The sequence below is a fragment of the Lithobates pipiens genome, unplaced genomic scaffold (assembly GCF_037356315.1).
Source record: "Lithobates pipiens isolate NorthernLeopardFrog02 unplaced genomic scaffold, aLitPip1_a1.2 Scaffold_16, whole genome shotgun sequence".
Taxonomy (NCBI): Eukaryota; Metazoa; Chordata; class Amphibia; order Anura; family Ranidae; genus Lithobates; species Lithobates pipiens.
In genome coordinates, this window is record NW_027507748.1 from 636,114,998 (window position 1) to 636,127,565 (window position 12,568).

Consider the following 12,568-nt stretch of genomic DNA (forward strand, 5'->3'; position numbering starts at 1 on the left):
ACAACTTTCACACAAACCAATAAAAGTGGTTGTTACACCACTAGAACTGCCTCCTATTGTAGTATCCCCCTCTGTGTGTGATTTATTAAAATAAATGCTGCAAATATCTAATTTCACTGCCAAGATTGCAATCACATGACTGGCCAGCTTTCTCTTTTCCTCCTCCGAGTAATGCAGCCTGCAGGGTTGAGATTCTACTGCTGATGTCAGCCTGGAGGGGAGGAGGAGAGAGCTGACTGGTCATGTGATCACAATCTCAGCTCTTAAATTAGGTATTTACAGCATCTATATTTATAAACCATTCACAGAGGGGGATACTGCAATAGGAGGCAGTGCTGATGATGTATACAGGTTAGTGTTATGAGAGCAGCAGGAAGGGGGAGGGGTGGCTCACACACAGACAGAGAGGGGAGGGGGAGGGGGAGGGGGAGGAGGACACAGGAGCAGAGAGGAGAACAGATAGAAGGCTGCTAATGTCAGATAGCCATAAACTGACCACAGTGTCTGGTCTCAGCAGCCATGATACACTGTGGTCAGTTTACAGAGGGGTGGGGAGAAACTGGCAGGATCAGCCAGGTTTTTTAGGTGTTACAGAGGACAAGCACTGTGTCATATAACATGCTTTAAAGAAGCAGGATCCATTTTTTACGCTTTAATATACATTTATTGGATTTTTTTTTGACTAAAGGCATGCAGCAGAATACATTTTGGCCTAAATGTATGAAGAAATTTGATATTATTTTTTTTTAACAAGAAGTAGAAATTTGATATTATTGAATATGATTTATAACAGAAAGTAGAACATATTGTTTTTTCGTTTATACCACAAAAAATAAAAAACCCAGTGGTGATCAAATACCACCAAAATAAAGCTCTATTTGTGTGGAAAAATTATAAAAATTTCATTTGCGTACAGTCTTGCATGGCCGCACAATCGCCAGTTAAAGTAGAGCAATGCTGAATAGAAAAAAATGGCCTGGTCATGAAGGAGGTAAAACCTGCTAGAGTTCAAGTAGTTAGCCCTGTAAACCATACTGGAAAATTCATAACTTTAACAGTATAAATGTATCATTATATTTTCAGATGTATCAGAGGAAGAAGTTTTAAAGCTATTCGGAGAATATTTCTTCTCCTTTTGTAAGCAATCTGGATATGACAGAATGTTAAGAACACTGGGGGGAAATCTAACGGAATTTATAGAGAATCTAGATGCCCTTCACAGTTTTCTGACGCTCTCTTATAAGGTAATGCCTAATATAAAAATGTTTCCCCCAAAAAAATTCTTATTATTTTCTGGATAAGATTTACAAATAAAAGATTACAAGACAGAGTATATCAAACAAAACATATACTGGGTATAAGGGTAAAAACAGCATGTAGAAACTATATAATATTAAGTCATACACTTAACATATTTATTAAGCATGGATAAACGGTTTGAAATTTTTGTCCATATTCAAAAAGAAAGAGAAATTTAAATAAAGCAAAATAAAATAAATTAGAATTAAAATAAAATAAAATAAATTTGATCAATAATAAGGAAAAAGTGGTGACAGATATTGTTGCACAAATTTGGGGAATTTTTTTCATTCCAAAAGCTAATATAACATTTTACATGTTATTTATTGAATTCCATAAATAATGTTAATCTTATCTATTTTTTCAGCACTGTAGGTATAGGATTGTGTAAATGGTGGTTTTCATTTTTGTTTTTTGTTTTTGTTATTGGTTGAGCTAGATGGACATAGAGGGTAGTGACTGTTTTTATTGGTGTAGTATTCATTTGGTCATAACCTGAAAAAGCCTGGTTTTGCAGAAAACACTGACCCCACCACCACAAACATTTTTTAAAACAGCAATAGATAGTAATCTTCTATGTTATATGTCCTTGAAGTAATAATAAAGATGAAAGTTGCCTAGTACCAAAGAATGCACCAAGCATCAGCATTTCTGTGGGAAATCGCATTGAAACCACAGACCTCAGCAAACATGCGTAGTGACCTCAGGGAAAAGTCTATGAACGGGGTTAGATTATTTTAGCCTATTGTTCCCCAACAATGAGTGCACAAAGACAATGCTCACTTGTTTGATGTTCCTTGTGCCTACTTAGAGCTGGTCAACCATTTCTAAATATATGGTAGCCATATGATGCTAATAATCACCTTTATTCCATAGGAAATGAATGCACCATCTTTTCGAGTGGAGAAAAAAAATGATGGATCCATGTTTCTTCATTACTACTCAGACAGAAGTGGATTTTATCATATAGTGCCAGGTGTGGGCAGATCTAGGCTTTCTCCTGTATTTGGTATGGTCATAAAACATATGAATATTGTACTAATAGTGGCACTGTGCAGTCCCAGACTAATGGCTAAATGGTAAATACATCACATGCTAAAAGAGATGTACACTACAGTGCTAAAGTTTTAGTCAGGTGAGAAAATGCTGTAAATTAAAAAGTGTCCTTTTTTTGGTTAAAAATAACAAACATGTTATACTTACCTGCTCTGTGCAGTTTTGCACAGAGCAGCCCAGATATCTCCTCTTCTCAGTCCCTCACTGGCCTCTCCCTGCAGCCAAGTGCCCCCACAGCAAGCAGCTTGCTATAGGGGCAACCAAGCCGAGCCGCTGCTCTGTGTGTCCATTCAGACACAGACCCATGGTTCAGCCCCCCCCCCCCCCCCCTCATTGGCTCACTGACTTTGACAGCAGTGGGAGCCAATGGCACCAGCTGTTGTGTCTCAGCCAATCAGGAGGGAGAGTCTTGGACAGCCATGTCTCTCATGCAACATCGCTGGATCTAGATGGGGCTCAGGTAGGTATTAGGGGGGCTGAGTGGGGCTGAGGGGGGCTGCTGCACATGGAAGGTTTTTTATCTTGATGTATAGAATCCATTAATATAAAAAAAAACTTTTTGACTTTAGAACAACTTTAAGAATGCTTTCAGATATATAAGAGAAATGTTAATAGTTTATTTTTACCAATTACAAAAATGAAAATCAAATGGCCAGAAGAGCAATCCAAATTAAACCAATATTTGGTGTGAACAAACAATAATATATTCCAAATAGTGCAGCACTAAATTAAATGATACAAGTGTATATCACAAATTAACCAAGCAATTAATCATATGGTGGTACAAAATTATAGTGCAGTAGATTGTAAAAAAAAGTTTGGTGCAATAAATTATCTAAAAAATACAAAAATATAACTAAGTTTATCACATTAATCATTTGTTCATTGTGTTCATAAAACATCCTTATAACCTGTCTCTTAAAGCGTGAGTCCGCCGTTTTTTTTTTTTTAAAAGCCAGCAGCTACAAATACTGCAGCTGCTGACTTTTAAAATAATGACACTTACCCGCCCAGCGCTCCCACGATGTCGGCACCCAAAGCCGATCTCTCGATCGTCTCTCGGGGTGCTGCCGCCTCCATCTTGGGTATGGGAATCAGGAAGTGGAGCCTTGCAGCTTCATTTCCCGGTTCCCTACTGCGCATGCGCGAGTCGCGCTGCGCAATAAGGATGGTCCCCGCTGTCTCTGGGATCCATGTGTTTGCCAGCAGACAGCGTGGGACCTTCAGAAAGGGGCGTCGATTCTGCGGAAAGGGGCATAGCTTCTGCAGATATCTATGCCGGAAGTGGGTGCAGATACCTGTACTGTACAGGTACCTGCACCCCCTCCCCCCTGAAAAGTGCCAATTGTGGCGCCGGAGGGGGGGGGGGTTCCAATGAGCGGAAGCTCCACTTTAGGGTGGAGCTCTGCTTTAAGTGAAAAAAAAAAATCAAAAGTCCACTCAGTCTCTTTAACGATAGGACAGTCTCTTTCTGCACATCCACCTCCGAGCCTCTCCAATGATCCCTGTGCTCCCTCCACCAGATGTGCCTTCACCTTATATCCTAATAAATAGTGCTTTGTGTGTTGATATTCCTCTGGATCTCTCCTCCTAATGTTTCTCCTTCACTGTGGATGCTGCTTTCAAGCTCCAATCAGACTGGTAACATGTAAAGCAATCAGAACCATGCAATAGTGCCTTATACTTTTTTTTAAAGATTTATTTTGACTACCCAACATATATGCACTCACATTTAAAAACAAGATGTTGGGCATTAGTTTATCCCAGATATAACTTGTGCACTGATGAGTGTTTCACCTGTCCGCCAGTTCTGCAGTTCCAGCCATCAGTGGAACCTCCATCCCTGTAACACAGTATATTCCTTCCTCGTTCGTCAGCCTCTCAGATCCCTCCAACTAGTTTCATCACTCCTCGTGACTCCCTCAGGGAGATATGGCTGGCTGACGAGTTTTCCCCTTACTTATACAGCGGCTTCCACTGCCATTTTCTTATAGCCCTATTTGATGTATATATACTTTGAAGTATATACACTTTGATCTTGAATGGTATCACTTCTATTTACTGGATTCATGACGTAAAATTTCCTAATGTTAATGTTTCTAACAGACTTCTGGATGCCTATATATGCATCAAACTTGTTGAGAGGTTTCTTTGGGGCAAATTTTAGTCCCTGATCAAGTACTAAGAGTTCCTGTTTGGTGAGTTCAACCCCACTGAGATTATATATACCCTCTCCTGATATTCTCTTTTTCTTTTGGATCTTCCTCCCTCCCCTACATCCCCTCTTTCTTCTCCCTCCCTGGGGGGCTCCCTCTGTGGGGGTTATTGTCTGGGGGGTTCCTCCTCTCGGGTAATTTTCTGTGCGTGTATATCCTTTGTCTAAAAAAGGTGTCTGAGATTGCTCATTTCTATAGTGTTGTTGTAGTGGAGCATACCTATTGGAAGTTTGAATAGGTTCCTGTTCATATTCTGGATACTTCTGCCATCTAGGTCTTTGGGGTTTGGGGGTATAATATTACAGCCCCCCGCCTGCCGTGCATATGAATGATTATCATTGTAATGTGGTCTCCGTGGCCTTTGAGTGAATCCTTGATTATTCCTTCCCCCATATTGTCATTGTGTATTGTATTCACCATATTGGGGTTTCCATGGTCTGGGGTTAGAACCCCAGTTCCTGCCACCCCCATTATGCACTTGATTCCCATTGTGCAGGGGTCTTCATGGCCCCCTATATGGTTGATTGTTGTGATAAGGATTACTATTATAAGTGCTTTTAGGTGGTTTGTTTGCATCATAATGTTGATCCTGCCTTTCTCTGGGTGCATCCTGTTTGGGAGTGTTATGTTCCACTTGGACATATGTAACTCTTTCTGGAGTGGTATTGGTGGAACTTGGTACATTGTGAATAATCTGCTATTGCCATTTAAAAACCTGCTTGGTTTTGTAATCATTACAGTCTCTATGGAACCCTTTCTGTTCAATATTTTTATTTAATTCCTCTGATAGTTTTTTAAACTCAGTTGTACAGTATCTCACAAAAGTGAGTACACCCCTCACATTTTTGTAAATATTTTATTATATCTTTTCATGTGACAATGCTGAAGAAATTACACTTTGCTACAAGGTAAAGAGTGTGTGTACCACTTGTATAACGGTGTACATTTGCTGTCTCTCAAAATAACTCAACACACAGCCATTAATGTCTAAACCAATGGCAACAAAAGTGAGTAACCCCTAAGTGGAAATGTCCAAATTGGGCCCAATTAGCCATTTCCCCGTGTCATGTGACTTGTTAGTGTTACAAGGTCTCAGGTGTGAATGGGGAGCAGGTGTGTTAAACTGGGTGTTATCGCTCTCACTTTCTCATACTGGTCACTGAAAGTTCAACATGGCACCTCATGGCAAAGAACTCTCTGAGGATCTGCAAAAAAGAACTGTTGCCCTACATAAAGATGTCCTAGGCTTTAAGAAGATTGCCAAGACCCTGAAACTGAGCTGCAGCATGGTGGCCAAGACCTTACAACAGTTTAACAGGACAGGTTCCTCTCAGAACAGGCCTCGCCATGGTCGACCAAAGAAGTTGAGTGCACATGCTCATATCCAGAGGTTGTCTTTGGCAAATAGACGTATGAGTGCTGTCAGCATTGCTGCAAAGGTGAAGGGGTGGGGGGTCAGCCTGTCAGTGCTCAGACCAAACGCCACAAAACTGCATCAAATTGGTCTGCATGGCTGTTGTCTCAGAAGGAAGCCTTTTCTAAAGATGATGCACAAGAAAACTCGCAAACAGTTTGCTGAAGATAAGCAGACTAAGGACATGGATTACTGGAACCATGTCCTGTGGTCTGATGAGACCAAGATAAACATATTTTTTTCAGATGGTGTCAAGTGTGTGTGTGTGGCGGCAACTGGGTGAGGAGTACAAAGACAAGTGTGTCTTGCCTACAGTTAAGCATGGTGGGAGTGTCATGGTCTGGGGCTGCATGAGTGCTGCCGGCACTGGGAAACTACAGTTCACTGAGGGAACCATGAATGCCAACATGTACTGTGACGTACTGAAGCAGAGTATGATCCCCTCCCTTCGGAGACTGGGCCGCAGGGCAGTATTCCAACATGATAATGACCCCAAACACAACTCCAAGATGACCACTGCCTTGCTAAAGAAGCTGAGGGTAAAGGTGATGGACTGGCCAAGCATGTTTCCAGACCTAATCCCTATTAAGCATCTGTGGGGCATCCTCAAACGGGAGGCGGAGGAGAGAAATGTCTCTAACATCCACCAGCTCTGTGATGTCATCATGAAAGAGTGGAATGGGACTTCAGTGGCAACCTGTGAAGCTCCGGTGAACTCCATGCCCAAGAGGGTTAAGGCAGTGCTGGAAAATAATAGTGGCCACATAAAATTTTGACACTTTGGGGCCAATTTGGACATTTTCACTCAGGGGTGTACTCAGTCTTGTTGCCAGCGGTTTAGACATTAATGGATATGTGTTGAGTTATTTTGAGGGGACAGAAAATTTACAGTTATACAAGCTGTACATTGACTACTTTACATTGTAGCAAAGTGTAATTTCTTCAGTGTTGTCACATGAAAAGATATAATAAAATATTCACAAAAATGTGAGGGGTGTACTCCCTTTTGTGAGATACTGTATCCTTACATAATTTACATTTATCTATTATTTCTTTAAAGCAGAGTTCCACCCAGAAATGGAACCTCCGCTGATCCGGTTTCCCCCCCCCCCCCCCCTCCGGTGTCACATTTGGCACCTTTCAGGGGGGAGGGGAGAGCAGATACCTGTCTAATACAGGTATTTGCTCCCACTTCAGGCGAAAGAGTGCTGCAGAATCCATGGCAAACTATACCATGTCCAGCCCCTCTCCCCCCCCCCCTCCCCACATGATCTGTCATTACATATACACACTTTTTTGAAAGGCCCCAGAGGCTGCAAAACCTAAGCAAGAGGCACCACTAACCAAACACTGCCATGAAGACCAAGGAACTCTCCAAATAAGTAAAGGACAATGTTATTGAGAAGTACAAGTCAGGGTTAGGTTATAAAAAAAATATCCAAATCTTTGATGATCCCTAGGAGCACCATCAATTCTAACATAACCATATGGAATGAACATGGCACAACAGCAAACCTGCCAAGAGACAGCCGCACACCAAAACTCAGGGACTGGGCAAGCAGGGCATTAATCAGAGAGGCAGCACAGAGATCTAAGGTAACCCTGGAGGAGTTCCACAGCAGAGACTGCAGTATCAGTACATAGGATGACAATAATCCGTACGCTCCATAGAGTTTGGGATTATGGCAGAGTGGCCAGAAGAAAGTCATTACTTTCAGTAAAAAAAAAAAAAAAAAGGCACGTTTTAAGTTTGTGAAAAGGTATGTGGGAGACTCTCAAAATGTAGGGAGGAAGGTGTCCGGATCTGATAAGACTAAAATTGAACTTTTAATGGTATCACACTATTTAGAGTTTATTTTCTCTGTATATCACGATAACCTTTGGACCATCATCTATTGGGATATCACTGTAACTTGGTGTGCTGACTGATCTTTTTGCCAAAACACAAGAGTGTGAGGCAATATTAGCTGGCGAGTGTACATCTGACTGGGGAAGTGAGACCACGTATGTTCACAGGGTGTGGTAACAGCTGGAAGCTCAGTATCAAAAAGTCTGAATAGTATAACAGAGTTTGTGGACCACTTGCACTTGGCCCTTTGATATCATTAGGAGAGGTACCGGCACATCCATTCACCTGTATTTTTCTTTAGCTGGTGCCAACTTCAGGTTTATTCACACACATAAAGTGTAAATCCAATACCTAAATTCACACTCTAGCACTCTAAAGCCCTGTACACACGATCAGATTTTCTGACGGGAAATGTTGGACGTCAGGCTGTTGTTGGAAAATCCAACCATGTGTGTGCTCCATTGGACAATTGTTGGACTTTCCGCCAACAAATGTTGGCTAGCATGTCTTCAAATATTCCAACAACACACAACACATATTTTCCGATCGTGTGTGTACACAAGTCCTTCAGACAAAAGTCCAAAGTACAAACACGCGTGCTCGAAAGCAGAAGCGGTCGGTATTGTAAACTAGCATTCTTAATGGAGAATTAACATTTGTGACGTGGCAAATTATGAAATCTCCAAATGCATTGCACAATTCTCTTCTTCTTTAGTGGGATAATAATGAAGCTGCTTTGCTGTTGATACTGATGGAGTTATTGCAAACAAATTTTCCAAGGCTTTTTTTACCTAGTGATATCAAGAATAATATGATTATGCTTTTTTTTTATATTTGTGCAAGTTACCACAACACCATTATCTCATAGTTTATAAGATCAAAGATACAACTATGTTGGTGTCCCTTGTCAATTTTACATTGTATTTTTTAAAATGTAACTGCCTACTCCCAAACTGTCATTTGAAGTAAAATACACAGCCAAGTATTATTCTCCACATTTTTTTTTATTGTACATTAAAAAAAAAAATAGACATGCTATCTGTCAATAGGACATAACCAAAAAGTGCATTCTACACATCCAAAAATATAGAAAATATACCAAATCATTATTCAACCAAAAAATAAATAAATGTCAAAGCGATAACTCCAAGGCCAATAACAAATCACACGTTATCTCCTCCGATTCCGCAACATGCTTAATTGACCAACGGCTGTTCAGAAACAAACTGAAAAGCACGAAATGAAAAACGCGAAAAGAAAAGTGCGAATCAACACTCACAAAACTTCTACTAACAGAAGGAGCCCAAAGGGTGGCGCTAAAGAGATGAAAAACCACGTAGTATGTCTAGTACGCCACTACGTTCATAATTGTTGGCCAACATTTGTGTGACCGTGTGTATGTAAGACAAGTTTGAGCCAACACCCTTCGGACAAAATTCTTCAGTGTTGTTGGCGGAAATTTCGATCGTGTGTACAAGGCATAACAGTTACACAAATGTCCTTGTACAGAAATAAAGAAGAAAGGGAAAGGTAAGACCAGTTGTGTTACTGAGTGCTGATTATTGAGTCTTATGCTGGCCATATACTACTAGATTTTTGAATGAGCGTTTGTCCAAAGAATGTGTACAAACATTCATGCGAAAATTCTCAGTACATTTGATGACTTCACAGATGTCGTTCTAGAGTATTTCAAAGTTTTGTTTTCTTTTAAAATTCGATTTTAAAAGAAGTGCACTTTCCTGAGTAAAAACCACATACACTATTAGACATTTGGTCATTCAAGAAAAAAATTCCATCCTGCTCCTTCAAAATTTGTAACCACTGTGGTTGAAAAAACAAAAATTTATTTCACCCTACTAATGATTAGAAAATCAAAGAAATGTTTGTACAATGAAAAATCTTAAAATAAATTCTGCTAATGCGTGCCCAGCTTAAAGTGGTTCCAAAGGCTCAAGGTTATTTACCTTCATGTATTCTATGCATGAAGGTAAAATACCTTCTGTGTGCAGCAACTCCCCAGTCCCCCCCCCATTACTTACCTGAGCCCCATCACGATCCAGCAATGTGCACAAGAGCAGCAGCTCTCTGGGGTCTCTGCCTCCGCATTGGCTGAGAGAGCAGTGGCAGCCATTGACAATAGCTGGGGCCAATCACAGCCAGTGAGCCAATGAGGAGAGAGCAAGGGCGGGGCGGAGCCATACTCTGTGTCTGAATGGAGAGACAGGACAGCGGCTTGGGAGCAAGCCTGCTCAGATGTCTTCATAGCAAGCTGCTTGCTCTGTGGGCAGTAGGGAGGGGCCAGAGGGCCAGTGGGGGACACAAGAAATTAAAGATCAGGGCTGCTCTGTGCAAAATCACTGCACAGAGCAGGTAAGTATGACATGTTTGTTATTAAAAAATAAATAAATCTGATTTTAATATCACTTTAACTGGTGCCTGTTAGACTGCACAGTATATCAAGGTCCCCTCCAAAGTCCTTTATTAAATAAGTGGAGGTAAGACTATAAAAATTATGGTTTCTAGTACAATCTCCATCTGACTGAATAGGGTTTTCTGTTGAACTTTAATCTCCTCCTGTTTCAATAACTCTGATTGTTTCACCTGCTCTCACAGGGATAATAGAATCTGTGGCAAAAGATTTCTTTAACAGCGAAATAACCATGAGCATTGTCTATCATACGAAGGAGAAGGATCGCACTGGGAAGCGTGAACATGTTATATTTGAAATTCTCCAGAATAAAGAAGGTCAGAAGAAAACAATAAGGCCGAGGCAAAATATAGAGGATAAAAATAGCTTTCTTCAAGATCAGGTAGCAATTTTCACCACAGATGTATTTGATTTTATTTTAAAAAAACACACACAACATTTTTAAAGCGGTCTTAACAATTGACTAAAACTTTTTGAGATGTGGATACAGGGTTTTACAATCTAACAGTAAGCCCTTGTACACACGGTCGGAGATTCCGACAACCAAATGCGTCGGATTTTGTCCGAAACTGTTGCATACACACGGTCGGACAAAGTTGTTGGAAAATCCGATCTTTCAGAACGTGATGACGTAAATTCGTTACGATGGGACTACGTTCAGGCTAGTAGCCAATAGCTTTGATGTAGGAATTTGATCTGAGCATGAGTGGCACTTTGTCCGATCGGAATTCTCTACACATGATCGGAGTATGTCCAATCGGAGCATTTTGGCAGAAAATATTTCCGGCAAGTTGGAAAATTTGGTCCGACAGATATTCCGACGGAAACAGTCCAGTGCAGACCACACACAGTCGGAATATCCGACAAAACGCTCCGATTGTGTGTACAAGGGCTAAGACTAATATTAATGTAAACCTGTGGTAGGCTTATATCATACAAACTATGGTGTAATTCCAGTAGCTTACAGCATGTCAACTTTTCTTCAGAAATTGGATCCTCCAGTTCCACCGGGAGCCCCTTCAGTGTTTCAATTTTGTGGTAGTGTAGACCATGCATGTCCAATTAACTCACCCCATATTGCAATGAGTAAAGCCTTGGCACTGCAAAGAGTAATTTTTCTGTGGATATGCAAATAGAGATTTTGAAAAGGACACAGATAGGGAGATGTCTCATTTATGACAATGAATAGGATGGTGAGACATTTGCTATTTCTTGCTCACCATAAGAGCACAGCAACCACCTGTAGTTTTTTTTTCAGTCAGTTTGTGTTAGTGGGTTTTTTTCCCCTGTGGGTTGAACTTGAACTGGATGGATTTATATCTTTTTCAACCAGATTAACTATGTAACTATGTATTTTGAACACATGGTGCTCCCTTTTTACCTTAGTGCCTTAATTCTAGACAAACATTAGAAAATCTCAGTGTTTTGTAATGAATCCTTAAAAGACTCATTTAAACTCATTGTTGCCCTGAACCCTCCAGTGTCTAGCTAGTTGTCCATCCATTGTGATACTTGATTCAAAGACATTTTTTGCAAAAACTGGGTCACTCATGACCATCAGAATTTTAGGATTACATTAATGCCAAGGGTAATATTAAGGGAGCTGGCAGTTTTTACAGCCTGAATAAAAATACATCCTGCACAGTACCTTTAGATGCTTTTGGGAGGATGCACTGCCAACAGTAATACCATGAAAACCAAGCTAAAAAAATGGGCAGCACACCAATGGGTAAAGTCCTCAAAACTTTACTCACATCTGTCACTTTGCCGCACAGTTGGGAATTCAGCTTGCTTTCTCCTCTGGGTATCACCCGCTGTCTAATTGGGCAGCAGAACGAGCCAATCAGTCCTTGGAGCAATTCTTACATTGCTATATTTCTGAGGCTACATCGTCTCCTAAAAGTCAGTAGTTTTGATGCTTACCAAGTGCTTCAGATCCTGTTATTGCAAATAAAGTTTTAAGGTATGTACTTTGTGATGTTCTGACCATTTTTGCACTTTACTTTTCATAACCTGGCAGCTACTTGAGAAATGTGCTTGAAGAACCTTATAGAATATGAGTTTATAGGCAATTATTGTATTTAATATTTCTAATGTTGGGCAATGTTTCACAATATTACACAGCTGCCTATTCTTTTTTTTTACATTGACAGGATCATAAGAATACAGAAACAAGTACAGATGTAAATAAGATATTATCTTGCTGTCCTGTAAAGAAGTCCCATTGGGATATCATAAGGAATGTGGTCATGTTCGGAAGAGGTTGGTGATCTCCTACTGCACCCAGCTCACATCTATTAAAATGA

At 40.5% G+C, this 12,568-nt stretch overlaps 1 protein-coding gene across 1 annotated transcript in view; it reads left to right on the top strand.

Moving 5' to 3' along the window:
* The window catches only part of LOC143984195 (guanylate cyclase soluble subunit beta-2-like), a 52,065-nt gene that overhangs the window by 12,249 nt on the left and 27,248 nt on the right, over positions 1–12,568 (top strand). The window contains exons 4-7 of the mRNA XM_077484488.1: positions 1,084–1,244; positions 2,176–2,275; positions 10,448–10,644; positions 12,455–12,524. Coding sequence (XP_077340614.1) covers positions 1,084–1,244; positions 2,176–2,275; positions 10,448–10,644; positions 12,455–12,524 — 528 coding nt within the window. The remainder of the gene's footprint in view (positions 1–1,083; positions 1,245–2,175; positions 2,276–10,447; positions 10,645–12,454; positions 12,525–12,568) is intronic.